The sequence below is a fragment of the Callospermophilus lateralis genome, chromosome 14 (genome assembly GCF_048772815.1).
Source record: "Callospermophilus lateralis isolate mCalLat2 chromosome 14, mCalLat2.hap1, whole genome shotgun sequence".
NCBI classification, from domain to species: Eukaryota; Metazoa; Chordata; class Mammalia; order Rodentia; family Sciuridae; genus Callospermophilus; species Callospermophilus lateralis.
In genome coordinates this window covers 34,117,404-34,145,303 of record NC_135318.1, presented here as the reverse complement: position 1 = coordinate 34,145,303, position 27,900 = coordinate 34,117,404, and the positions used below count along the sequence as shown (strand labels likewise).

At 36.5% G+C, this 27,900-nt stretch overlaps 1 protein-coding gene and 1 pseudogene across 1 annotated transcript in view; one reads left to right on the top strand and one right to left on the bottom strand.

Moving 5' to 3' along the window:
• Nucleotides 1-846: 846 nt before the first annotated feature.
• Thada (THADA armadillo repeat containing) overlaps nucleotides 847-27,900 on the top strand; it is a 313,209-nt gene continuing 286,155 nt past the window's right edge. Inside the window, exons 1-14 of the mRNA XM_076833305.2 lie at nucleotides 847-949; nucleotides 3,862-3,961; nucleotides 4,246-4,340; nucleotides 5,364-5,494; nucleotides 9,680-9,828; nucleotides 9,942-9,974; nucleotides 10,215-10,263; nucleotides 13,581-13,768; nucleotides 15,768-15,862; nucleotides 18,471-18,691; nucleotides 20,081-20,772; nucleotides 22,879-23,030; nucleotides 23,864-24,019; nucleotides 24,951-25,073. Of these exons, the coding sequence (XP_076689420.2) occupies nucleotides 3,886-3,961; nucleotides 4,246-4,340; nucleotides 5,364-5,494; nucleotides 9,680-9,828; nucleotides 9,942-9,974; nucleotides 10,215-10,263; nucleotides 13,581-13,768; nucleotides 15,768-15,862; nucleotides 18,471-18,691; nucleotides 20,081-20,772; nucleotides 22,879-23,030; nucleotides 23,864-24,019; nucleotides 24,951-25,073 (2,160 nt within the window). The 5' untranslated portion in view covers nucleotides 847-949; nucleotides 3,862-3,885. The remainder of the gene's footprint in view (nucleotides 950-3,861; nucleotides 3,962-4,245; nucleotides 4,341-5,363; nucleotides 5,495-9,679; nucleotides 9,829-9,941; nucleotides 9,975-10,214; nucleotides 10,264-13,580; nucleotides 13,769-15,767; nucleotides 15,863-18,470; nucleotides 18,692-20,080; nucleotides 20,773-22,878; nucleotides 23,031-23,863; nucleotides 24,020-24,950; nucleotides 25,074-27,900) is intronic.
• LOC143379922 (ATP synthase F(0) complex subunit C2, mitochondrial pseudogene) lies at nucleotides 16,478-16,703 on the bottom strand (annotated as a pseudogene).

Below are 27,900 nucleotides of genomic sequence, written 5' to 3'. Positions count from 1 at the left end.
GTGCGTGAATCCCAAAAAACTATACTGAAGATTGAATTGCTGGAGAATACATATACAATTTAATAAAGCTCAAAATCATACACCTGTACCAAAGCTACAAAGATAAACAAGGCAAGGTGACTTAAAATTCAGATAAATTGATTAAAAGTGCAATGTCTTCAACCTGAATGAAGGTTTAGGTTCTTGGAATGTATTTCCGCATAACCCTAATTAATGCCCCTCGAGATCGCATAGCATCTTTTTCCTGAGCTTGCGGCCTGTCCTGCCTCCAAGAGTAGTGTTCGGCACTCCGTGATTTTCTTTAAATCCTGTGATTTTTTTTTTTTGAATCCTGTGACAATTTCCCTTAGGGACCATTTTCAAGGCTAGAGTCTGACAACGCTCCAACAGTAGAGTACATTAACTAGTTGCTGAATAAATAAATGCACTTTGGCATACTTCTCATTTTAGGCCAAATTCTTCTCGTGGCTTCGGTTCAGTTCCTGTCCTAATCCCTACTAGAGTCACTGGGCATCTCGTTTCCGCGGCCCAAAGTGGTTTTGCCCCGGTATCTGCGCTGGAGAAAAGGTGTGGGAAAGGGTATAAAGTCGGGGTTGAGACCCAGGAGGGTGGAGGCCACAGTCCAGGTCGCCCAGAAGGGGATGGAGTGGACACGGAGCCCGCCAACTCGGCTAGCCCGGTCACTGCGCAGACGGTACAGTCGCGGTCTAACCAAATTCTCCTGCCACCGCCTCCCCGCGGTGACGTCACGGGTTTCCGAGCTCTTGATTGGAGGGGCTGCATTTGGTCCACTCTCGCGATGATTACTCCTCCAGGTCCCGGCCCTGCCCCTCTCCGCCCGGCCCGGTAGTCGGCTGTAGACCACGTTGCGTGCCGCTGACACGACGTACACTGGACCAGTTTCCGGGGCTTGTCCAGACCGCGACGAATCGGCTCAGTCTCCCACGAGGTTTGGCTCCGAGGCGTTCTGTTGCCAGACCCGCGGTAGCGCGGGAATCTCCACCGCTCGGCCGGGCCAGTTTTCTAGGGCCGCCTGGAGAGTCAGTCACATCAGTTCCCATCTTATGGATCGCCAGCATTTGGCGGCCGTGAAACTCATTTCCGGTCGCTTGGGTCTCCATGGAGACAGCCCTTTAACCACTTTTTCACCTGTCATTCCCCGGACTCCACGTGGTTGGGAAATCGCCCAGAGAATGTTGGTGGGAGGCAGCGAGAAAGGTGTAGATGGGAGGGAAGCAGCGATCAAAAGGGAGGCAGTAAGTGGGACCCTTGAGTACAATGTGCTGAGCACCTTTTGGCCACTTACGTAATTAAGGTGAACCGGGGATTTTCCATTTTGGGGAGGTCCAGTTCATCAGGATACACGTTTAGGCAACACTTGAGCATGCATAATTCCTGAGCCTATTTTTGTATAGTCCTGAGGGCTCCAGCATCAAATCATGCTATAGACTTGCTCATCCTTCATCTGGGAATTGTCTCCCCAATTACCTTAAGATCTTTCGCACTTTGCGTTGCTGATTGTTTATTTCCCTAAATCTAATTATAGATTTATATGTAAATCTAATTTATAGATTTTCAAATTCCTCACTTGTCAATGCTTCTTTAGCTGCATCCATTTTTTATAACACTTTTTGATTAAGTGGTTCCTCACCTGCCATTACGGTACTGATACCTTACTGATACTTTACTTCCCAAACGGACCATAGTTTCTTTAGTGGCAGGACTAGCTGTCACTTTGTTATCGAATGCGCTGTAGATACCAGGTAGTCTACCTTTCTGCCATTAAATGTGTATACCCCTTCTAGAACACCTCTGCAAATACTTGTTAATTCACCATATATTTATTGAGTACCTTCTATGTGCCAGGTACTCTTTTTAGGAATTGAGAAGTAAAAACTGAATAAAATAGATTAAAGTTGCTCCCTTCAAGGAGTTTACCACTAGGGGAGACAGACGATATAGAAGCAAACAAGATAATGAATTTGAGTTAGCTAATAAGTGCTGTGAAGAAAATAAAGTCATAGCAATGTTAAGTATGGTGGCATTTTAGATAAAACAGTCACAGAAAGCTTCCCTTAGGATGTGGTTATTCAAGCAGAAACCTGAGTGATAACAAGAAGTTGCAAAGATGTAGAATGAATATTAATAGGCAGATTGGGAAATGCAAAACTCTCAGGTGTGAAAAAGAACATCAGGAAGTGCAAAGACTCTTGAGGTGGTGAAGAGTAGGTTGATGTGAGATGAATAGTAGAGGAAACCAGGGCCTGATTATTTAGGGCTTTCATAGCCAGAGCCTCTCAAGTTTGGATTTTGTCCTAAGTGTAATTGGAAGCTTTTAAGAAAGGTTTAAGAAAAACAACAATTAGATTTGATTAGTATTTTTAAAAGAATGGACTCTTTTTGGAGGCAAGGATAAAGAGGAGACCAGAAGAGGCCATATTAGGTGTTCAGGAAACTTGTGATCAGTCAGTTTCTGTTTGGGTATTCCCATGCTGGGAAATTCTGCTTGAAAGGTAGCCCATTCCTTAGTTGGAACATGGAGTTCTTCCTGTGGAATCTGTCTTCCTGAAGCTCATGCTTATTAATCCTCTAGCCAAAAAACAAAACAAAACAAAATAATCCACTGTTTCTTCCTTGTAAGCTCCATTATTTGTTGTGGTACCTTCAAGTATGTTACCATCCCTGTACATACCCTCCCTATGTCACCTCACCTGGTTGGATGACTGAGGAATCAGCACTCTCTTGATCTGGCCAATTTCTAATGTGGCTTTTAGCAGTCAGGTTGTGTTGTTGACTCATGTATTGCACTGTTTCAAGTCACATTTCACCTCTCTCTGGCTCCCCATCCTGCATTTCTGTGGTATATGTTTTTTTTTTTCTAATTCAAATGCAAATTTTTACTTTTATTTCTTTTTTATCTTAGTAAATTCCATGTTGTTCATCATTCCAGTTTATTCATTCGATTCTATCACTCAACATGTCCTCCCAGTTTTATGTCTTTTACAGAGGCACTATGTTATATCCTCTAGTGTTTGTATCAAACAATGTTAAAACTGCTAACTGTATTATGAAAAGAGGCTTGTGGCATTTCCCTAGTGACTTTTTCCCGATGGCATGAAATTATTAGTATGTAGTCTTTGAGTATGGTTCTTTTTTTTTTTTTAGTTGTAGATGTACATAATATCTTTGTTTTATTTATTTATTTATTTATTTATTTATTTATTTTCACTGATGAACCCAGTGCCTCATGCATGTGAGGCAAGCACTCAACCACTGAGCTATAACCCCAGCCCTTGGGTAGGGTTCTGTAGCTCATTATGAATCCCTTGATCTGTTAGCTAAAAGCAAATTCACAAAGATAGTATGTAAAAATTTTCTTTATAAAATAGTTTGCAGAAAACAAGATATAGCTGTACCTTGTGGCTAGTTTGGCCCAATTAATTGTTTTGGAAAAACTGCTGGTTTCTCTAGATTTTACTATAATGAAGGTTTGTGTATTTTAAAATACAGAAACTGGGTTATAATGGGTAAAAGTAACTTTAGAAAATAATAAACTCTTATTGAGCTTAAAAAAAATCTTATGTTTCAAGGAAGAAACCTGTAAGTCAGTTTTTCTCTGCTTGGGCGTTTTGCTCCCCAGGGGACAGCTGCCAATATTGGGAGACTTCTTGATTATCACAACTTGTTGAGAGGATGGTGCTCCTGGCATCTACTGGGTAGAGGCCAAAGAAACTCTATAAACATCCTGCAGTGCAGGGGACAGCATTCCTCAATGAAGAATTATCCCACCCAAAATGTCAGTAGTGTTGAGATTGAGAAGCCCTACAGTGAACAAGGCCTTAACACTCTTTTTTCTTACAGTAACTGCTGTTAATTCTATTTAAAATGGGTGTAAAGAAGAAGAGAGAAATGCAAGTTGCTGCACTGACAGTTCGTCATCAGGACCTTGAAATTTTGAGATGTAGGTGATTTCAAAGTTCATTTACTGAATATATTTTTTTCAGCCAGTTTGCAAGTAGAGTGTTTTAATTCCTGTGACCCCATAGCACATAATATTCAAATTCTATTTAATTTTTCATGTTTCTTATATCCAGTTTTAGATGTAAAATGGTTTTCTTGAATTTTTGACTTCATATTAAAGTCTTCTTGCTTTTTTGGTTTTAAAGATTTTATAGAATTCATAACAAAGGAAAACTCATCTACATATTATCAAATTATTGACTTTTCTTTGCATTTGTTATATAGCTTTTGCTGATGGGGAAGGGAAAAATCTAGCTTCTTTGCTGTTACATTGTGTGCAACTCACAGATGGAGTGTCACAAATCCATTATATTAAACAGGTAAGGCCGAATTATTACTCATGGGTGTATCCTGAAGGTTATGCTATTATAGACTTTTAATTAACTGACAGCTTTTGGCTTAAATTATTCAATGTCAACTTATTGAATAATATGAAATTATTCATTATCAACTAAAGAATAGGATTAAAAAAATCTCTTCTGTTTTTTATATAGTATTTATTCATAGCAGTAATAGAAGCCATATTCAGATTTCTATTATAATTAGAGCTGTATAGATAGAATAGGAAATTTTTTTTTTTTTTTTTTTTTTAATTTTTAATATTTTTATTTTCTAGTTCTCGGCGAACACAACATCTTTGTTGGTATGTGGTGCTGAGGATCGAACCCGGGCCGCCCGCATGCCAGGCGAGCGCGCTACCGCTTGAGCCACATCCCCAGCCCCTAGAATAGGAAATTATTATACTTACCTTTTTAGTAATATTTTAAAAAATTTTTGTAGATTTGAATCCTCAAAATTTTTCAGCAGGCACATTTAAAAGATAAAATATAAAGATTGTCCTCATTAGTATTTCAATTACTATTTGAATTTACCACTTGAGCTTACATAATATTTCTTTGGAAAGAAATTAAATACATTATGGATACTACCATAATTTTAAGAATGCTGCAAATTTTCTCTACCTTAAGCCATTAATAGCCATTGTGTGTGCTGTTTTTTTCCCAGACACTTGCTGGTTTATATTCTCTAAAGGTAAACCAGTTGTCTATTGGCAAGGGAATGTGATGCAGAGTTCTTAAGTAGGCTTGTAGCCAGTCTTCCTGTTTTCAGTCTTAAAGGAGGTAGGTCTGGAGTAGGAAGAGGGATTTGGGAGCATATATTGAAAAGGTTAATAAATACTAAAAATAGATATTTAAATTAGTACAATATGAAAAACATTCCACAGTATAATCAGTATAATTGAAACTTAAAAGAGTATTTGTAACCAACCATATTACTTTTTTCAACCAGTTTGATATAGTTGATATTGGAAAAAAATGACTTTGAATTTTTTTGGATTATAGATTGTGCCTCTACTGGAGAAGTTAGATAAAAATGGCCTGTGTGATCCCACTGTTCAAAGTTGTTTGGATATTTTAGCAGGCATTTATTTTTCTTTGAATCTGAAGAATCCCTTGAAGAAAGTATTGGCAAGGTAAGGAAAAAAAGGAAGGGAAATTGGGTATTATAAAAAGTAACCAGGGCTGGGGTTGTAGCTCAGTGGTAGAGCGTTTGCCTAGCATGTGTGAGGCCCTGGATTCTATCCTCAGCACCACATAAAAATAAATAAAGGTATTGTGTCCAACTACAACTAAAAAGTATTAAAAAAACCCCAAAGTAACCAAAGTTCCTTTCCTGTTCTAATAAAACAAATATATCACTAAAAATTTCATTCATACAATCTCTCTTTCTTCTCTCTTGGTCTATCTCAGTTTCTTTTTAGGTCACAGACCTTAACGAACAGATTGCCGCTTTGGTCTGGGTGATAGTTTGCTGACTCTTGGTTCAGTCCACTTCTTGCTACTTTTTTCTCTATTTGTCTCAGCTGTTTCAGTGTGGATAATCCAGCAATACAGAACAATATGCTTGATTTAAAAATGTCAAGCAGAATAGAAATACACAAAAAATTAGGCTAATACTTCACCATTTCTGGCCTATCTCCTTTTCCTTAGTAAAGGGTTATCACTTAACATTTTGGTATCCATCTTTCTAGACTTTTTCTTTATGTTTAGCATATGTGTGTTGTATTTTTTTTTTAAATTTTTTATATAAGTGAGATTATATTCTACATAATGCTCTAGAGTTTGTATTTTAACTAAACAGCATTTTAGAGATATTTCCAAGACAGTATAGTCCTTTTTATTTTTTAATATTGGGAATTGAGCCCAGGTATGCTATATTGCTGAGCTACATCCCCATTTCCTCTCCCTGCTTTTTTTTTTTTTTTTTTTTTTTTTTCAAATTTTGAGATAGGGTCTCACTTAGTTGCCCAGGCTGCCATTGAACTGGGGATCTTCCTGCTTTATTTAGTTTCCTGGGTTGCTGGGATTACATGTTGTGCTGCTGTGCCCAGCTAGTTTTTTTTTTTTTTTTTTAAACTGTAGTAAAAAGCACATAACTTAAAATTTACTTTCTTAACCATTTCTAAGTGTACAGTTCAGTATTGTGAAGTGAATCCATGCTGCGGCTCAGCAAATCTCCAGAACCTTTTCATCTTGTAAAACTGAAACTTTGTGCTCATTAAGCAACTTCCCATTTCTTCCCCAGCTTCTGGCAACCACCATTCTACTGAATGTTCTTAGGAATTTGGTTACTTTAGGTACTTCATGTAAATGGAACATTTGTATTTTTCTTTTTGTGACTGACTTATCTCACTAAACATAATGTCCTCAAGATTCATCCATGTTATAGCATGTAATAGAATTTTCTTCCTTATGGACTAAATATATTTGTTTATATTTATATGCCTCATTTTGTTCATTCATCCATTGATGGACATTTGGCGGCTTCTACCTTTTGGTGACTGTTTAATGTATCTATGGACATAAATACTCAAATATCTCTTTGAAATCTTGCTTTTTGTTCTTTTGGATATATACTCAGAAGTGGGCTTGCTGGATCATATGGTAATTGTTTATAGTTTTTTGAGGAGTTGTCATCTTGTTTCCTATAATGCAACATTTTACATTCCCGCCAACAGTCTTTATTCTAAGAGCTACAGATATATTCCATATTATGGATATATTAGAAATGTATTTCTTAATTTATTTAATCACTTTTCCATTGATGAATATTTGATTCATTTTCAGCTTTCCTTATTTCAACAATTTTGCAATAGTATTTTTTTTTGGGGGGGTGGGCACCAGGGGTTGAACCCAGGAATGCTTAATCACTGAGCCACATCACCAGCCTTTTTTTTTTTTTTGTATTTCATTTAGAGATGTGGTCTTACTGAGTTGCTTAGGGCCTTGCTCAGTTGCTGAGGCTGGCTTTGAACTCATGATCCTCCTGCCTCAGCCTACCAAGTCTCTGGGATTACAGGCTTGTGCCACTTTGCCTGGCTAATATTTTTAATCTTGTTCATAATCATGTATGTGTATGCATGAGAGAATTCCTAGAAATTGAATTTTTAAGACCAAAAGTTATTCATGTTGAAATTTTTATAGCTGTTATTAAATTGAACTCCCCAAAAGTTATTCCAGTTTGTACTTCCATCAACAGCAAATGAGTGCCTGTTTCTTCATAGCTCTCTAGCACTGGTTAATATCAATCTTTAAATCTTTAAAATCTAAGGGTGATAAATACTCTCTTGTATAATTTGCATTTCCCAGATGCTCATAGTCAAACATTTTTTAATGTGTGAAGTTTGTCTTTTTAATCATTACATAACCTTTGTATATCTTCTCATAATTTTTTTCATTTGTAAGAACTATGAGTAGATTATATGCCATATATATTTCTTTTTCTTGTTTTAAGTTTTCTTCATGTTATCTTTTAATAAAAATTAAAGAAATATTTTGTTATTAACATTATTAATACTTTTCTTTGTATAGATTCATGAACTTCATGCCTTACTTATATGTTTTCTCTAAGAAGATGATGATTATGATGATGAATCATCTTAGGCAAGCACTCTCTACTGACCTGTATTCCCAGCCTTCTAATACAAGATTACTAGAGAATTATTTACTTGTCTTATAATTATTATTATTTTTTTGTTCAGCTTTAAAATTTATCTGGAATTAAGTCCTGAGTATAATGTGAGGTAGAGGTTCAACTTAGTTTTCTTTTTCATATAAAAGTCACTAATCACCAAACTCTTGAATAGTCTTGTCTTTCCTCACATATTAGGGATGCTACGTTATTGTGTTATATATGCTTACATAAACAAGAGTTTTATTGATTTTAGACTTGGGCATGTTCATTGATGTAGTCATCATAGTCTTATTTATTGTAGTTCTATAATGTGGTTTAATTATGTAATTGTATGTTACCTTTCTACTGACTTTTCTTTTTCAGAATATTCCAATTTTTGAATGTTTTTCTTCCAGAAAAGCTGTTCAATCAAAAAAAAAAAAAAAAAAACCTATTGGTTTTGATTTAGATTTTTTAAAAATATAATTGTTGATAGACCTTTATTTTATTTATTTATATGTGGTGCTGAGAATTGAACCCAGTGCCTTATACATGCCAGGCGAGCGCACTACCGCTAAGCCCCAGCCTCAGCCCCTTGATTTAGATTAATTGAGGTAAAATTGACATAAGTTTAATTTATCCATTCAGTAAAGTTTTATCGACTACCTACTATGTTTTAAACAATCTTCTAGGAATTGGAGATATAATGAATCAAATAATCTAGAATGGGTTTGTATTACAAGGGGAAGATAGAAAATAGACAAAATAAACAACTTACAGGATATTAGATGGCATGGGAGCTAAGGGATGGGGGAAAGAACATCAAAGGTGGGGTAGTGATTTCAGTGTAAAATACAGTGGCCATTTTACATAACTTTGCTCTTATGTGATAAGGTGATTTTTGGTTATTTGGTATTTGAGATGAGAATGTTCTGGGTGGAAGAAATAATAAGAGTAAAGACTGTTAGGTTGTCAGAGGCCAGGGTTGTCAGAAGGCCATGTAACTAGAGCTAAGTGAACAAGGAAGTGAGGTTGGAGAGCAAATAGTGGATGGTGCAGATTGTATAAGGTCATTGAAAACTGTGTTTGTATGCATGTGTTTTGAAGTTGTTGAAGGCTTTTAGGCAGGTCAGCTCTGCATATGTGTGGCTTTTGCATTCAGCCAACCATAGATCAAAATATTCAAAAAATTGCTGTGTGCTACACATGTACAGACATTTTCCTTGTTACCATTTCTAAACAATACAGAATACTAACTATTTACATAGCATATACATTATATTGGGTATTTAAGTAATCTAGAGATGACGTAAGTATATGGGAGGATGTACACAGATTGTATGTAAATACTATGCCATTTTATATAAGAGACTTGAGCATCCTCACATTTGGTATTTGTGTGGGATCTTGGAACCAATTCCCTGTGGATACTGAGGGAGGACTGTCACATGGCATTTTAGAATTATCACACTGGCTTTTCTGTTGAGAATGGTATAGGAGATGTCAGAGAAGCAATATGGAGCCAGGGAAACCAGAAGAGAAATGATAGACCAGGGAATTCCAGTGATGGTGATATGAAGTTGTAATTTTCTGGCTATACTTTGAGGGTTTAGTTCAGTATTTCTACATTTGGATGATTATCCTCCTTCCCCACATATTGGCGGTACGAAGTTGTCAGATTTTTAATATTTGATTCTTTTTCTAGCTCACTAAATGGCCTACCTAAATTTTTTCTAACTGAGGCTGTACACAGTTTTACTTCTCGTCTTCAAGAAGAATTAAATACTACTGATCTATACTCATATAGGAAAGTAATTGACAATATATCTTCCTGTATGGAGAATTTTAATTTGGGTAAGCCAGCACTTTTGTAATACTTTTTCTGGATAATACCTGTCATGTCATTATTTTAAATGATGTTAAGTTTAGTGAAATTCCTTACTAATATTAATTTTTTCCCCCTATAGGGAAAGCAAGTATTAATAATCTTCTTAAAAATGGTAAGTCCTATTATTTTATTTTGTTCTTGGGGTATTTTGTTGCTTATGTGTCATTTTGGAACTGGTGCTTTTAAGTTTTTTGGCAATAGGAAAAAATCACTAAAGTATATCATGCTCTTTTTAAAATCTTTGCTTCTCTATTATGATATTTTAGAAAACCAATTTAAAATATGTTCTTGTACTGAAGTTAAAGTTCCCAATTTTAAGTTCTGTATTGTCATTATATTCTTTTTGTTTCAGTACTTCATTTTCTGCGGAAGAGTTTAATTGAAATCCTAGAAGAAAATAGGCAAGTGCTATGTATTTACATGCTTGTGGTGTGTATGTTTATAGTTGTACGTTCTCCCTGTACAAAGAAAATTTTCAAAAGTTCTCAGAATGTGTTCTTTCTGTCCTTCTCCCTTAATGTTAGACCTGATTATTTAAATTTATTCTATAGAGATTTGATATTTAATTTTTAAAGTCAAATAATTATGAGAATAAATGTGAAAGAGCCTTTCTCCTACCTTTGATTCTTTTTCATAATTTACTGTTCTTATTTCATGGGGTGAAGTTTCTTACGTTATTTCTCTGATGATATTAATGATGGTTGTTTTTTGTTTGTTTGCTTCAAGTATTCTTATATTTACATGCTTTTATTTTTTATAAGTTGCTTTTTTTCTGTTTGCTGGGTTTGGTCACTATATTTCCTGCTAGAAACTTTCCTGTCAGAAGTCTAGTGATCTTTTGGGTATTCATATTTAAAAATAGGGCACTGAAAATTGATTTGCATCTCTGTGCATATGAATGGGGTTGATTGCAGGTTTTATTCTAGGCTGGTCTGGCTGGGCTGTATCTTGATGGAACCCTTTATGTCACTATCTTTAGGTCTTTTTTGTTGATCTAGTGGTAGATTCACTATAAAAGAATTGTCAGATCATTGTCTTAATATTCTGGTTGCTGAATGAGGGCAGAAAGTTGAGGTCTTGGCTGTAGGCATCTATTGTGCATGCATTTACACAATTTTCCTATCTGCAATATGACATTGTGTGTGCTGTTTTTTTTCCCAGACACCTGATGGTTTATATTCTCTAAAGGTAAAACAGTTGTCTGTTGGCAAGGGAATGTGATGCAGAGTTCTCAAGTAGGCTTGTAGCCATTCTTCCTGTTTTCAGCTTTGCATTTATCTCCATTTCAAGGAATGCTTAGTGTCCACAATCTCTGAGCCTTTTTGGGCTCAGAATCACCATACTTTTAAAGTATGGTGATTGTCTTGTTTGCTGCCCTTATGTATTTGTGTCTTTGTCTTAAAGCCTATGGCTACTGGTTTAGGAAGGTTCTGGAAGGGAACAAAAGTAATACCTGTATGCCACCTTCAACTTGATGTCTCCTTCTGCCACACTAGAAGCTCCTTCTCTGTCTCTTTTTAGACTCTTCTTCATCAGCTCTTCTCTTAAATATGGGTTCAATTCTTTTTATTTTATTTGTTCTGACTGCTTAGAATCATTCATTTTTTTTTGGTATTATCTACCATCTATATATTCAGGATTCCCAAATTATCACTCTAAGTTCTCTTCTCTGGGTGGTAGGCTTATTTCTGGACATCTCAAGTTGGATATTTTACAGGTACCTCAAATTAAATGTATCCATAGAGAGTTCCCTCTCCACTGCCCCTAGTAACTAGTAACTTCTATTCTACTTTTTGTAGCTTTTTGAATTTACCTGTTTTAGGTACTCATATAAAGAGAATCATATTTGTCTTTTTGTAATAGGCTTATTTTACTTAAAAAATGTTTTTAAGAGTCATCTCTCCAGTAGTATGTATCTGAAATTTATTCCTATTTACAAATAGTCTCTATCTATATGCCATATTTTGTTTATTCATTCGTATGTTGATGGACATTTGGACTTTCTCTACCTTTTGGCTATTGCAAATAATGCTGCTCTAAACATTGGTGTTCATGTTTGAGTCTCTGTTTTCTATTATTTTAGGTATATATTTAAAAGTAGAATAGCTGGATCATACGATAATTCTGTGTTTAATGTTTGGAGGAATGGCCAGTTTTTTAAAATTTTAGTTGTAGATGGACACAATACCTTTTATTTTATTTGTTTTTATTTTTATGTGGTGCCAGGGATCAAACCCAGTGCCTCACACATGCTAAGCAAGTCTCTACCACTTAGCCACAACCCCGGCCCCCAAGTGGTTTTTTTTGACTTACTTTTTTTTCTTTCTTATTTGATAATGGGGATTGAATCCAGGGGGGCTTTATCACTCAGCTATATCCCCTACCTCTTTTTATTTGTTATTTTGGGACAGGTTTTTGCTAAGTTGCTTAGGGCTTTGCTGAGTTGCTGAGGCTGGCCTTGAATTTGTGATCCTCCTGCCTCAGGCTTCTGAGTGGCTGGGACTACAAAACATTGTAGGCATGTGCCACCATGCCTAGCTTGTCTTTTGATTTTTTTAAAATATTTATTTTTTAGTTGTACTTAGGCACAATACCTTTATGTTATTTATTTATTTTTATGTGATGCTGAAGATCAAACCCAGGGCCTCACACATGCTAGGTGAGTGCTCTACCACTGAGCCACAACCCCAGCCTGCCTTATTATTTAATAGGATTACTCTATGTTCTTCTGTGTTGAAAATAGACTGGGGGATAGGGTATAGCTCAGAGGTAGCGCTGTTGCCTAGCATGTGCAAGGCCCTGGGTCAATCCTCAATACTACCAGGAAAAAAAAGCCTGGGAAGGGCAAGAACAGAAACTGAGAGATTGATTGGAAGCTATTGCAGGAATCTTAGGGGTGGAGAAGGAGCAGGTTTAGGCCAAGATGGTAACAGTGGAGGCCATCAGATTCTAGATATTTTTTGAAGGTAGAACCAACAGGATTTTCTTATAGATGGAATGAAGGGAGGAAGGGAAAATGATTGCAGTGTGTTTGTAGATAGAGATTCCAGCAGATGGAGTAGGAGTTAAAGATAAGTTCACTTATTTTGAGATAGTCAAGTGAAGATATTGAATAGGAAGTTAGTGAATGAATCTGGAATTAAAGAGATCTAAATCAATAAAAGTTTGGGTATTGTTAGTAGATACCCAAACTCTGGCATAAAAAGAGAGGGAGAGGCTGAGAACATTGCTAAGTGGTAGAGTGCCTATTTAGCAGGCATGAAATCCTGGGTTTAATCCCCAGCACCATCAAAGCAAAACAAACCAAATAAACCCCCAAAAACAATTAGGGAGAAAAAGGTAGACTGGTTCTAGTGTTTAAGAAGCGATGTAGGAAATCTAGGAGAGCCTAGCATGTTGGAAGCCAGTTCAAAAAAGGGTATCAAGGTTGAAGGAGTATTCAAGTTTAAGTTGTGTTATTAATTCTTGAATTTTTTTCTTGATTTCTTACCTTTTCCCTAAAATAGGAAGTGAGGTTAGTCATTGGCTAAGAAAGAGATGCCTGTTGAGGTAAGAGTGTTGAAAGTTTACAAAATTGGAATGTTTGGAAGATAGAGGCTTATCTAGCATAATCTAAAATTAATTTTGGCCCTTTGAGGAGTGTTTATTTTGGAGAGGTATAAAAATGGTAACATGTGTTTGAATTTCCTTTTTTAATAATGTCTTTTCTTCTTTGTAGAAAATTTGCTGGAAATCATATTGTTCAAACACAGTTGATGAATGACTTGTTGGTAGGCATTAGAGCTTCAATGATGTTAATACAGAAAGCACAGACTTTCCAGGGGAATCTCTGGAAGGCTTCCAGTTCTCCCATATGGCAAAGTATGTGTGACTTGCTGAATATTTTCACCAAGTTCTTAAGTGATGGTAAGTGTAACAGCAAACAAATTATGGTTCTAATTGAGTGTCAGTCCATTCTTCCTAAAAATGGTCTGCAATACATTTTACTGAGATGTGGAACTTCTTTCCCACCCTCTCAAAGTGGGAGAAAAGTCCTGGATTACATGTTTTTAATGATTTTTTTCTATCAAATGTACCAATTCAGCAAGGGTTAATGTTGAAGGACTTTTCTAAGTGTGTGTGTATTGTATACAAAGAAGAAAACCTAACAATCTTAGTGTTGAAAAACTACAGACTTTAAGTAGCAAAAGAAAATTCTTTATAGAAGAAATTTCCAAATTTTGAGGGAAGTTTAGAAAGATGAGAAGGACACTTACATTTCTCCTTAGCAGCAAGAGCTATTTTCAGATAGTGACAGTTGTTGTTGATTGTGGGCCTCATCAGTACTCCTTCTTGTATCTTACATGTCACTTCTGTCCATAGGAACTGACTACTAGGATACCAAATAGATGAGAGGAAATTTCTATTTATTTGTTTATGGTGCTGGGGATTGAACCTAGGTCCTCATGCATGCTGGGTTAGTGTTCTACCACTGAGCTACATCCCCAGCCCTGTAAATTTCTCTTTATAAAAGTCCTTTAACAGCTGGGACTGGTGGTGTAGATCTGTAATTCCATCTGCTCAAGAGGCGGAGTCAGCAGGATTGCAAGTTCAAGGCCAGCCTAGGCAATTTAGCAAGACCCTATTTCAAGAAATAACAAAAGGCTAGGGTTGTAGCACAGAGGCAGAATGCTGTTGGGTTTAATTCCCATTAAAAAAAAAAAAAAGATACATCTAATAAATTAAAAAAAGAAATGAAGTGATTGAATATCATCAGTTTGAAACTCCCAGTGATTTGATGAAGGCATTATTAAGCATCAACAATTGCTAACATTAGAGAAACCAAAAACCAGGCTGTAAGAGGCTATTAAGGAAAGAAGCTATTTTCCAGGATTTTAAAGCTTCATGTTGATATTCAGTGTTTAGTAGCAAGTAACGGAAACTGAACTTAAGAAACTTAAGCAAATGTGCCTTCTCTTCCTTCCCTTACAAGTTCAGCAGCAGGTGATCCAGAACTGTGCTAGGCACAGTAGGATGCAAATGTTTTTCTACCTTCCTTCTCTAGCATGTCGGCTTTCACCCATGTTGTTTGTTGCCTCATGTTTGCTGTGATTGCTGTAGCTCCAGACATCATGTCTGTGTTCAAGGCAGGAAGAAAGAAAGCCCACTACATCTGTACCTTTAATTAGGAAAAACAAAGATACCTGAAGAACTTCTGCTTGTATCCTGTTAGTCTGAGCCCTCGCATCTAGCTGTATTTAGTTGTAAAAAACAATTGGGGAAGTGAGTATCCTGCCTTTGGCTGGACATGTTAGATTTGCTATCAACAATAAAGGACAGAATGAATGTTTAGTGGATAATTTGTAGTGTCTCTCATGCTTCTTACCCTTGGTCGAATACTCACCATATTATTAGAAGTTAATAAAGATAAAATAACAAGATATCCAGTTAAAATTGTTTGGTTGCTTAGCATACAATACCAGTCATAGTAAAGTTTGTGATTAGCGTGGATATAGATATTTTTGCACAAGCCCTGAAATTTCTTTGAGAAAAAGTGTATGCATGTGGGTTGGGATACAGAGGCATTGGTGGATGGGAGGGGACAGGTGGTACCGCTATGAGGCATGCTGGGAGCCTGTAGGTGGAGAGAAAGAGTGGATGCTCTAGAGAGAAAGGAATCAACATTTATTGAATATATAAAGCCTCTTCATTTATCTTTTTAAACCTTATGAAAATGTGTCAGAGGTTATATTTTCCCATTTTATAGAAGAGAAGGCTGAGTTCTTGGGAGGTTCAATAACTTACTCATCTAAGAAGTGGTCAAGCTAGAAGCTTTACCCAGGATTGACCCTACAGTGTTTGTTTTTTGCATGGCACTGGAAATTCTGTCATTTAATACAATGTTGTCTTTTCTTTTGTCAAATAGATGACCTATTACAGACTATTCAGAGTACATCGGGATTAGCTGTTATTCTTTTTATTAAGACAATGTTTCATCCATCTGAAAAGACTCCTGAATTGGTAAGTGCATCCTCTCCTTTTTAGAATTAATTCTATTCTATTGAGAGAGTGGGACTGTGGCTCAGTGGTGGAGCACTTGCTTCGAATGCATTAGACTCTGTCACCTATTCAATTCCCAACACTGCCAAAAAGAAAAAAAAAGAAGAATTTTACTTTACTCAGAATTAGAATTTTATTTTTTTTTGCAGTGCTGGTAATTGAACTCAGGGCCTGTGTATGCTAAGCAAATGCTCTGCTAATGAGCTATATTCCTAGCCCCAAAACAAAACTTAGTTTCTTTTTTCTTTTTTGGTACTAGTGATTGAACCCAAGGGTGCCTTAGTGCTGAGCTTTAGCCCCAGCTCTTTTTTATTTTGAGTCAGGATCTTGCTAAGTTGTGGAAGCTGGCCTTAAATTTGTGATCCTTCTGCAACAGCTTCCCAGGTTTTGAAATTATAGGCATGTGCTACTGCCTTTGGCTTCCCAATATTTTCTTATTTATACAGTATTTATTTGTTTTCCTTCTGTCATACCCTGAGCCAACCACTTTCTCAGGCTGCCTTTGGAGATATAGGAAAAGGAACATATAAGGCAGATAAGACACAGGAGGAAGAAAGCAAGGTGGAGACTGCTCTTTCACATGGCAAAGAGCATGAGAAAGGCCACTATCTGGCAAAAGAGCCCTATGGCCCCTGAAAGGGCAAAGCCCAGAATGGGGTAGGAGAAACGCTTTAGAGAAGGGTTTCTCAGATGTCAGTGTCTCTGGTCTGTTCAGCATCACTGCAGATAGTGGTTGGCTCAGCAGCTAAGAGGTGCTCCTGACCAAGGAGTGGGTGGAGAGGAATTTGGAACAGGCATACATTTTCATGGGGTCAGGAGACATGGCAAGAGAGCTGCTGCCAGTATAGAGAAGACCTTCCTAAACATATTTTTAAGGTGAAATAAAAAAATGCCATGTGTGGTGGCACATGCCTGTTATCTCAGGGACTTGGGAAGCTGAGATAAGAGGATTGCAAATTTGATGCCAGCCTTTGCAACTTATGAGATCCTCAGCAAATTAGCGAGACCCTGTCTCAAAATAAACATAAAGGGCTGGGGTTGTGGCTCAGTGGCAGAGCGTTTGCCTAGCATGTGTGAGGCACTGGTTCGATTCTCAGCACTATATAAAAATAAATAAACAAAATAAAGTCATTGTGTCTATCTACCACAATGACTTTAGGATTGTGGTAGATAGAAAGAGAGCCCACTATACCTGTACCTTTAATTAGGAAAAACAAAGATACCTGAAGAACTTCTGCTTGTATCCTATTAGTCTGAGCGCTCTCATCTGGCTGCACTTAGTTGTAAAAAAAAAAATTGGGGAAGTGAGTATCCTGCCTTTGGCTGGACATGTTAGATTTGCTATCAACAATAAAGGACAGAATGAATGTTTAGTAGATAATTTGTAGTGTCTCTCATACTTCTTACCCTGGGTCGAATAATCACCATATTATTAGAAGTTAAAATTATTTAAAAAAAAATAAAGAAAACAAAAACAAAGAGAACTGGGCATATACCTCATTGTAAAAACGCCCCTGAGTTAAATCACCTGTACCAAAATAAAAAATAAACAGAGTGAAATAAAAAATTCTTTTGCATTGACTATCTTTCTGATGACTTTTTTGTTTTATAATAAGAGAACTTGAAAAATTCATCTGTACTAAAAAAGTAACAATTGTTATAAGTCTATTTTACAATCATCAACATTTTTGGTATATAACCTTTTAATTTCTTTGGTGCTGTTTGTTCAGTTCTATATCTCCTCAGTATCATAAAAAATACTCGTAATACCAAAATTATGCAGAAAATTACTTAGATACATACACAGTACAACCTTATGATAAATAAATATTCTTTTTACTAGAAATAACTCTAAATCATGAACTTTAGGTAGGAATCATACTACAATCAGTTGTTAAGTGAGTTTGATCCATTTGGAAAAGAGTGTGTGCATGTGTGTGTGTGTGTACATAAATATATTTGTGCACACACACACACGCAGACATACACACACACACATATTTTTATTGTGTTATGCTGGAGACTAACCTAGGGCCTTTTGACTTCTAAGCATAGGATCTACCACTGGGCTACATCCCCTGCACCTATATGGAAAGCATAATAATTTAGACCACAGTACTTACATTTACTGCTTGCAGTTCTTTTTCTTGCTGTATCTAGAAACTCATTTTGACGTTTTACTTAACTTTTTGCTATATTTATTATGTGTGCAAAAAAAAAAAACACATATACACATACTATTCTATGAGATCACATAGGAATTATCATTAGGTAAAATTGAAAAATTTTTTTTCTCACATCACCTCTCAAAGTGTTAAACTCATCACCTGTAGGTGGTGGTGATGTAGTGTGCTATACCAGTACATTCAAATCAGTAAAATGATTCATATACCTAGTTTTAATATTTTTCCTTTTAATACTAATATAATTTAATGTCTATGGCTATTTTAGGTTTAGTTACTTTTCGAGGGATATTTCAGGAGAAAGCATTTTTTGATTTGTATTTTGAAGTATCTCTTGGAAAGTTTTAAACCTTTATATATATTAGTTTTGTTTTTTTTTCTTCCAGATTAGCAGTTTGCTTCTCCGTTCAGTAGACTGTACCAGCATCCCTGAGTGGTTCATGAACAGCTGCAGGAGCCTCTGTTGTGCTGACATCTCTGTGTCAGCTCTCTTATTCCTGTGTCAGGGGACACTTGCCATGTTGGACTGGCAGGATGGGAGCATGGGCCTGAGTGGAGAGGCCCTGCTTTTGGACACTGTGCATGTTTTGTTCACCTTGAGTTCACAGTGAGTTTTCATGCTGCTGTTTCATATTTTGTTTTGCTTATAAGACATTTAAAAGTTGCAACTCTACCAGTATACTTAGTAATTACATGAAAAGTGCTCAGGATAAATTCTAAATTAAAAGTAGAATATGTGTAGGGAATAAAATGGACGTGAAAGGGAAGATGGGGTGAAGGGAAAGAGTTATATATAGGGAGTATTGGTACCAGTTAACCTGTAATTAATTTCTAAAATTAATTTTAACATTCAGTTTCTCTGTTACCATTTTTGGTGGAGGGGGTGATGGTAGTACTGGATATTGAGCCCAGTCACTCCACCACTGACCTACATCCCCAGTCCTTTTTATTTTTATTTTGAGACAGTGTCTTGCTAAGTTGCTGAGGCTGGTCTTGAACTTGTGATCCTCCTGCATTAGACTCCCAAGTTGGTGGAATTATACGTGTGTGCCACCATGCCTGGCTACGCTCTCATTTTCTAAAAACTACAAAAATTTGGGACTGTGAGACTGCAGCTCAGTGGTAGAGCACTTATCATGTGTGGGTTTAATTTCCAGCACTAAAATGCCTACAAAAAACAAAAAAACTAAAAATTTTTATATGTACAGTGCTAGAGAATTGATGAAGAATTTCAGCATGGATAATCGAATGTGACTTTCATATGTTTGATAGAAAGAATAAGAAATCTAATTTGTTGATTGGTTAAAGTAAAGCTTAGAAGAGTAAATGCTTTCTTAAGTATGTTGCTAATAAGAAACCCAAGCCAGCAACTGTATGAGGTCTTCTGACTTCACAGTAATACACTCTGTGTTTTTCTTTTGTGTGTGTTTTTGCCATAATGGCTGAAAGTGCTCATGTGCTTAAAATGTCAAAACTATAGATATGGCTTGATAATAATGAGCATGTGGATAGCAGAAGAAAATGATCATGTTTTAAAATAACTGCTTACATAGCTATAATCTACATATTATACAAGTCACACATTTAAAGTGTGTGACTTTTAGTATATTCAGATTTGTGCAACCATCACTGCAGCCAACTTTAGAATATTTTCATTGCCCTAAACCCCATTTACCCTAACTTTCCCCAGCCTGAGGCCCTTATATTTTAAAACGCTTTTGAAACTGTCATCGCTATGAAGATAGCCAGTGATTCATTCACCTCCAGTAGTTTCCAATAATTCATTTTGGATTATTTTTTAGAAGGTGAAAAGATTCATACACAAATTTGAGATCTGTTTTGGCTTTGTAACTTTTTTTAATTGTAAATTTAATAATAACTGTTTTTTTCTGTTTATTCTTTATATTTAAAATTTTAAATGGTTAAATGCTTATAAAATGAAATGACTTTTATGTGCCATTTTATAATAATTGGTTCATGTTTTATTTTTCTTCAGGATAAAGGAATCAACACTGGAAATGTTTCTATCTAGAAACTTAGCATCTTGGACAAATTCAGCCATACATATCCTTGAATCAAGTTCCCCAAGCCTGAAGGACAGTCTGAATGGGAATTCAAACATAGTTGGGAGACTTTTGGAATATGTCTATACACACTGGGAACATCCGTTGGATGCTCTAAGACACCAAACCAAAATCATATTCAGAAATCTTCTCCAAATGCACCAACTAACTTTGGAAGGGGCAGACTCAGTCACTGATCCTTTCTTTTTGGAATTGACTAAGAGTGTTCTGCTATTGGAATGGCATATTAAAGGAAAGTACATATGCCTGGGGTGTTTGGTAGAGTGCATAGGAATTGAACATATTTTGGCAATAGACAAAACTATTCCATTTCAAATCTTAGAGGTCATGGGGGACCAATCATTGGTACCTTATGCAAGTGACCTCTTGGAAACAATGTTTAAAAATCATAGAAGTCATTTGAAATCCCAGACTGTTGACAGCACTTGGATTGGCCAGTGGCATGAGACTTGGGTTTCTCCTCTCCTTTCTATATTATGTGAAGGAAGCCTGGATCAAAAATCTTATGTGATTGATTATTATTTGCCAAAATTATTGAATTACAGCCCTGAAAGCTTAAAGTACATGGTAAAGATTCTTCAGACTTCTATTGATGCCAAAACTGGTAAGAAAAATATGTTTTTGTCTTAGTTATTTTTAAATATTGTCACAGTAACTGTGAACTTTTTTTTTTAAAGAGAGAGAGAGAGAATTTTAATATTTATTTTTTAGTTCTTGGCGGACACAACATCTTTGTTTGTATGTGGTGCTGAGGATTGAACCTGGGCCGCACGCATGCCAGGCGAGCGCGCTACTGCTTGAGCCACATCCCCAGCCCTGTCTTAGTTATTTATTTATTTTTTTTAAAGAGAGAGGAGAGAGAGAGAGAGAGAATTTTTTAATATTTATTTTTTAGTTATCGGCGGATACAACATCTTTGTGTTTTTTTTTTGTATGTGGTGCTGAGGATCGAACCCGGGCCGCACGCATGCCAGGCGAGCGTGCTACCGCTTGAGCCATATCCTCAGCCCAGTTATTTTTATTATGATGCTTAAATATAGGCACCTTGGCAGATGTTGACCATATTCCAATTTAAATATTACCACTTTATTAACAGTATAGGAGAGCTATTTTAGGTTGAGATGAGTATTGCTGTACAATGCTGAATGGAGTTTTTTGACTTAAGTCATTTGTACAAATTAAGGAGTTATTCTAGTTACAGAAACCGGATAAGTTTCCTTAATTATAAGGTTTTAATTTATTTTACCAAGTTTTTTCTTGTTATTGGAATAAAAATAGGTGTGCTTTATATAATTTGCTTATTTAAGTGATTGAGACAGTAATTAAAAATTGTTTTAGGCAAGTTGAAAGATAGGTACATTGGCAGAAGCAGTTTTTGTCTCTGGGAGAGAGACAATATTTGGAGTCAAAACCTAAAGAAAGAACTATTTGTAGTCCATTAAAATAGGGGTAAATATTCCATCAAAACTCAGACACTGAAGGAAATACTGCAATAAAGCATATTTCAGTAAATAATATGGAAAATGATGATCATGGTTCATTATACAAATCTTAAAATTATAATACTCTAACAGCATATCCTGCATAATTTAAATAGTATTTTCAACTAAAAGTTAAAGACTTTTGACTTCTGCATATAAAAATAAGCCATTATTTGTAATTTAAAAAAATTTTTGGAATGGGGTCTCACATGTTGCTCAGGCTGGCCTTGATCTCCTAGGCTCAAGCCATCATGCTTCCTCAATCTTCCCAAATAGCTGGGACCCTAGGTGTGTGCCACTGTGCCTGGCTTCCTTTAGGTCTAAACTTTTTTTTTTTTCCTTTTTGGTACTAGGGATCAAACCCAGGGCCTTGTGCATTTGTTTATAATTTTTTTTTTTTTTTTTAAAGAGAGAGTGAGAGAGGAGAGAGAGAGAGAGAGAGAATTTTTTAATATTTATTTTTTAGTTATCGGCGGACACAACATCTTTGCTTGTACGTGGTGCTGAGAATCGAACCCGGGCCGCACGCATGCCAGGCAAGCGCGCTACCACTTGAGCCACATCCCCAGCCCTGTTTATAATTTTTAACAACAGTTCTCCTTGCCTTTTTGAGAAAAACCCTCTAAATCTGTTCTGAAACAAGGTTGTCTTTATTTTGATATCAAGGTACGCCAGAACTTGCTGTCCCCTTAGTAATGGCCAGTGTCTTAACCCCTGATACCAATAGGTTCTTTGTGATTTTCCTTTTATCGTTATTAGTGAGAAACAGTAAATCTGAAATGTGCAGAGAAGGTCAGTGTTTGCTTTTAAAGACACAATGACCTTTAGTCACTGAAGGTTTTTCCTATTTTTGGCAGAAAATTGTTTTAGTTTGCTATTGTATTTCACTTTTTTCCCCTGACTTATTTCCTGGTTCACTTTCTAAGTATCAAGGAAAAAGTAAAAATATTAGCAAAAAAGTTACGATTTCTTTATGTTAACAGTATTAAAATTATGCTTACTTTGAAATTATTGACACAAGAGCAATTAAATGATTTTAAAATAAGGATTACTTTAGGAACTTTAATTCATGTTAGAATTTATGTAAAATTTGATTTTTATTTCTGAAAGCATAACTTTGATTGGAAACATGAACATTAATAACTGAAAATTGCAGTAGTCATTGCATAACAATGTCGTAGTCTTTGTTAGTGTGCTTTTGGGACAAGAGCAATCTCTTCCATCCTTAGGGTCTTGTGATAGCAGAGGGGCTTTGGGAGCTTTGATGGCATGCTTGCGAACAGCTAGAGCTCATGGACATCTGCAGTCTGCTACTGATGCCTGGAAGAACCTTGTGTCTAGTGCAAGAGTGAAGCAAGGTTTAGTTCATCAGCACTGCCAAGTAAGGAAACAAAATACCTGGGGATTTGTACAGGACCCTGATTCTTTCAGTCCCAATATAGAGGCTCCTACATTGTGCGTAGCACTGTTTTAGGGAGTCTATAATGAGGATGAACAGAAAGTGAAAAGTGTCATCCTTGTACTCCAGCTACCTAGTTGAGAAACAAGAAGGCCTTGTGAAATCTGAGAATATAACATAGATTCAAATATGCCTTATGCATGAGGACTTATCTAGGAGGCTCAGAAGAGACTAATCAGAGGTGGCTGATAAGAAAAGTGAAATATTGGAGCAGAACGACAGATAGACAAGACCTGGAGGAGAATTAAGGATGTTGTCTGGCAGAAGGAGACTGTTTTGTCTATTTTATATGACAGCTCCAATGCCAGGCTGATGACTTCATTACTTCGCAGTCACCAGTTAAATGAAGTCTTTCAGCCACAGCCACTCTGTCTTCAGCAAGGAAGTGGCATTAATGGAAACAGAGATGAGTTTCCAGAGTGAGAGCAAAAACAAACCAGGAGACTAGTTAGAAGTGCATGACAGTAGTGTGAGTGTGAGGTAAGGCGGTCCTAGGGTATAGTGGTCACTGAGACAGAAAGTATGAAGCTGAGCATTACCATGGAATAAAACTGGAGATTGTTGATTTTTATGTATCTCCAATTCTTACAATAAGATAAATTAATGGAAAAGAGCTACAGGATTTTTGCAAGTTACATATGGTTAAATTTAGTTTTATTTTTGTTGATGGCCTGTACAAATAATTAGACATTTCAAGTGGTTTAGGCTTTGCTTATCTCAATGAAAAATTAACATTTCATTACTTGGTATTTTAGGTACGGATAGATACATTAGGCTTGCTTTGTGAAAGTAATCGGAGCACAGAAATTGTTTCCACAGAAGAAATGGAGTGGATTCAATTCTTTATCACATACAATCTTAACAGCCAGTCTCCAGGAGTGCGGCAGCAGATTTGTTCTCTTCTTAAAAAGGTAGAATTGAGCATTAGAAAGTGGTGAACTTTGCTCTGGATATTGTTTTGAGGAAGAACCCAGATTTGGGAGTGTGGGAATGATCATGGGATTGGGCTACCTCTTCTTGGTCCTTCTGTTACTTGCTCTGTGATATTGTAAAGCTTACATGTGGTATTAAAATCTAGAGTAAAAAGACCGTTCATTTGGGGGTAACAAAACTGGAGGTTTTTTTTTTTTTTTTTAAAGCCTTTTATTTACTTTTGTGTGGTGCTGAGGATTGAACTAAATGCCTCACACATCTAGGCAAGTGCTATACCACTGAGCTAAAACCCAACCCCTTGCCCTCTTTTTTTTTTTTTTTAAATTTTATTTATATTTTAGTTTTCGGCGGACACAGCATCTTTGTTTGTATGTGGTGCTGAGGATTGAACCCGGGCCGCACGCATGCCAGGCGAGCGCACTACCGCTTGAGCCACATCCCCAGCCCCTGTCCTCTTTTTTTGATAGAAAAAAATCTAGTGTTTGGGCTCTTGGAATGTAAGGTGCTTTTAAAAAAACTTTGGTAAATGGAGGAAGGAAGCATTTGCATTTTTATAGTTCTCTAAGCACCTCACAAAATGGTCATTTTTGAATAATTGAATTTGAATTTATCAGACAACACATCCATGGGGTGAAGAATTGGTATAGAAATGAGTATATAGTCTTTAGATTCATGTTGACTTAAAGGAAAATGTAAGAACTGTGGTTTAATGGCTGTATTCTAGTTGCACTAATACTGATTTTGGTTTTAAAATGTAAATGTTAATTTTTTGTCAAAAAGAAATACTGTAGATTTTGAGAGTTTAAAAACCAGTACTCTGTTTGCCTTAGATGTTCCCTTCCAGGGCTGACAGTTTAGTTTAATGTGAGGTTCACAGATGCTTTTTATTTTTATTTTTTGTCTCCAAAGTTGTTTTGTAGGATACAGGAAAGTTCCCAAGTACTTTACAAATTGCAGCAAAGTAATTCCAAACATGAACCAGAGAATGAGTTAGCCAAAGAAGAGTCTTCTGTTTCCTTACAATTGTATAAGGTAGGTGATATCTTTCCAGACTTAGAGTTTTAAGAAACCTAAAATAATTGTACATAAGCATTAGAGGGAAACAGATGGAAGTCTCTTGGTGAATTGTGTTCCTGTGCTTTTTCCTTCAAGCTGGGTTTTACATATTTCTTTTGGTGCTTTGGTACTCCAGGAAAGGTAGCACATGACTCGGGGACCAGGCTGCACATGAGGACTGCTAGAGGATGACATTAATGGGCTCACCTCAGTAAGGCTCACATTACAGCTTATGTGGGCCAGGTGAAATTAGTACTTTAACAAGCAGGTAATTGCTGGCTCTGGACTTCTCCAGGCCTCCCCAGCGTAGGAGGCTACTGTGGCTGAGCCTTCTTCCTCTTGAGGCTGACATGACATTCAGTAGCTTGACGTTACTGACCCCTTTCCCCATTGTTCAGCAGTGGAAGGAGGTTGTGTCTATTTGTTCCAGTGAGCTTGGAGAGTGGAGCTGGTTCAGGGCATAGCGTTAATGGGAAGGATGGAGTCCCAAGTACAACAGCTCTGGTCTGGACCAGGGCTCAATTTGACAATCTTCAATTTATTTTCAGCAGAATATTCTACTCTACTGAAAATCTAGCCTTTCAGAAGCAGACCCTTATTTTCTCCTAAGGTTAAAATCAAAGACAGAGCTAATAAGAAAAAACAATGGTGGTGGGAGAGAAGGTAGACCTCATCTGGTTCTGTTTTAGTTTGTTTAGGGTAACAGGTGTAATAAATTAATGATACATTTGAACTATGGCATACCCTCTACCTACTCTAAGTATTAGTATGGATGGTCTTGGTTTTTAATTTTACATTTAAAAGATAAAAACCCATTCAATGGAGGCTTTTCTCATATAAAGGCTGAAATCAGCTTCATCATCTTAAAATCCCAACAGTAAAGACTAGAAAGTCATAGCCTGAACATTAAGGATGTAGGATGAGTCCCACTTCTGCTGTTACTAGCTGAGTGCCTTGAGTCTCTTCCACTGTAATTGGGATTAGTAACTCCTCTGAAAAGGTTGGTTTTGAGGACTAAGTGAGAAAGCCCTTTTTAAACTATAAATCACTCTAAAAAGCCTCAGTGGGAGTCATTAAAAATGACTTAGAGTATATGTGGAGCCCTGCCGTGCGTGTGACAGTTTTTGGTTAGCTTCTCAGAACTGCTAGATTTAAGAAAACACATCTCTTTTGCTTCTTTCCACAAGGGTTAAAATGACATTTGTGAAATCTCAAGTATGTAAAACATACAACTTGTTTTTTGTATTGAGGTTCTGAAATGTAATGTATTCACGGTTTCTTGGTTTGAGCTTAAGGATATGTATTTTCTGAACATTGGTTCTTAGAGACTTAATCTGAGTCAATCTTGTGGTTATGATCTTTTCTCCTGACTGGTAGTCACCTGTGGCTTCTAGAGGCTGTGGCCATGGCACTTTGTTGTCATCATCCTCATAACAATGGCTGTTGTACACAAAGTGCTGGGGAGGACAGGAAGCTATTAGTTGAAAAAATGCCTTCTAGGCTAATGGAGATGATTTCATACCTTAATAATTAGTATTAATGACTAAATTTTAAATATATTTTCAATATTGATGGACCTTTATATTTATTTATTTATGTGCAGTGCTGAGAATTGAACCTAGTGCCTCACACATGCCAGGCAAGCACTTTACCACTGAGCTACAACTCTAGCCCATTTTACAAAATGCTTTATATCATTTTCTCATTTCATCTTTAATAAAAAAGGCTGTGGGGTAAGCATTATCCCCGTTTAAGAAGTGAGAAAACTGAAACTCAGTGAAGTTCAGTAACCTGCCCAACATCCCTCAACCAGTGAGTGAGTAGAGCTAGGGCCCAAATCAGATCTGCTTTTTTTTTTTTTTTTAATTTATTCTTAAGTTCTAGGTGGACACAATATCATTATTTATCACTTATGTGTGCAGAGGATTGAACCCAATGCCTCGTGCATGCTAGGCAAGCACTCTACCACTGAGCCACAACCCCAGCCCCTCAGATCTGCTTTTGATTGAAACATCTCAATAGTTTTTTCCATGAGACTAGTTTAAGTGAATGTATGGCGGTGAAAAAAGAGGAAGAACTTGGGGAATGGTGAATTCTATGGTGTAAATGACTTAAGATTTGGAGGAATGGAGGAGTTGAATAATGGGGAATGAGTTTAGAAAATCAAGTTGAGCGTAGAGAGTTTTCCATGGAAAGCCAAGGTGTTTGGAAGCCTCACTTGGAAGCATTAAAAGAGACTAGGGCATCTATTGAGCTCCACCTGAAATGTAGGATGCTGTGCTCAGGACTAGGGATCCTAGTGTATATATGTGGTCTCTGTCTTCATTATGGTTACAGTATGATTGAGGGAAAGAACTGTATCTAAAAATGTAAATGACAATACATTTAGGGTAAGGTAACTCTTAAAAGATGAGTTTGTGGTTCTTTAGTGTGAAGGCTGTTTTACTTAAAGTTAGTTTAACTAGGATATTTTTTGGTAAGCACCCTATTCCTTTGAAACCCAGAATAATTAATAGGCGAGTAAACAGGGCTCGTGAGGGCCTAAAGGATAAATTCTTGAGGTTGTATGCCCACCAGAAAAATGCAGGGATTTTTGCATTCTTGACTCTTGTCTTGAGCCATTTGGAACCAGGGCTGCCTGTGTGCTGCTCAGGGTGCTGTAGTAACAGGATGCTTGAGACTCATAGTCATTCTTTATAATTTTTCTCTTTATCTTATGTAGAAACTATTATCATTATTATTTTAATTAGAGAAAAAGACTTTATCCTGGACTAAGTATTTTCCACTTTGCTTTTTCAAAATT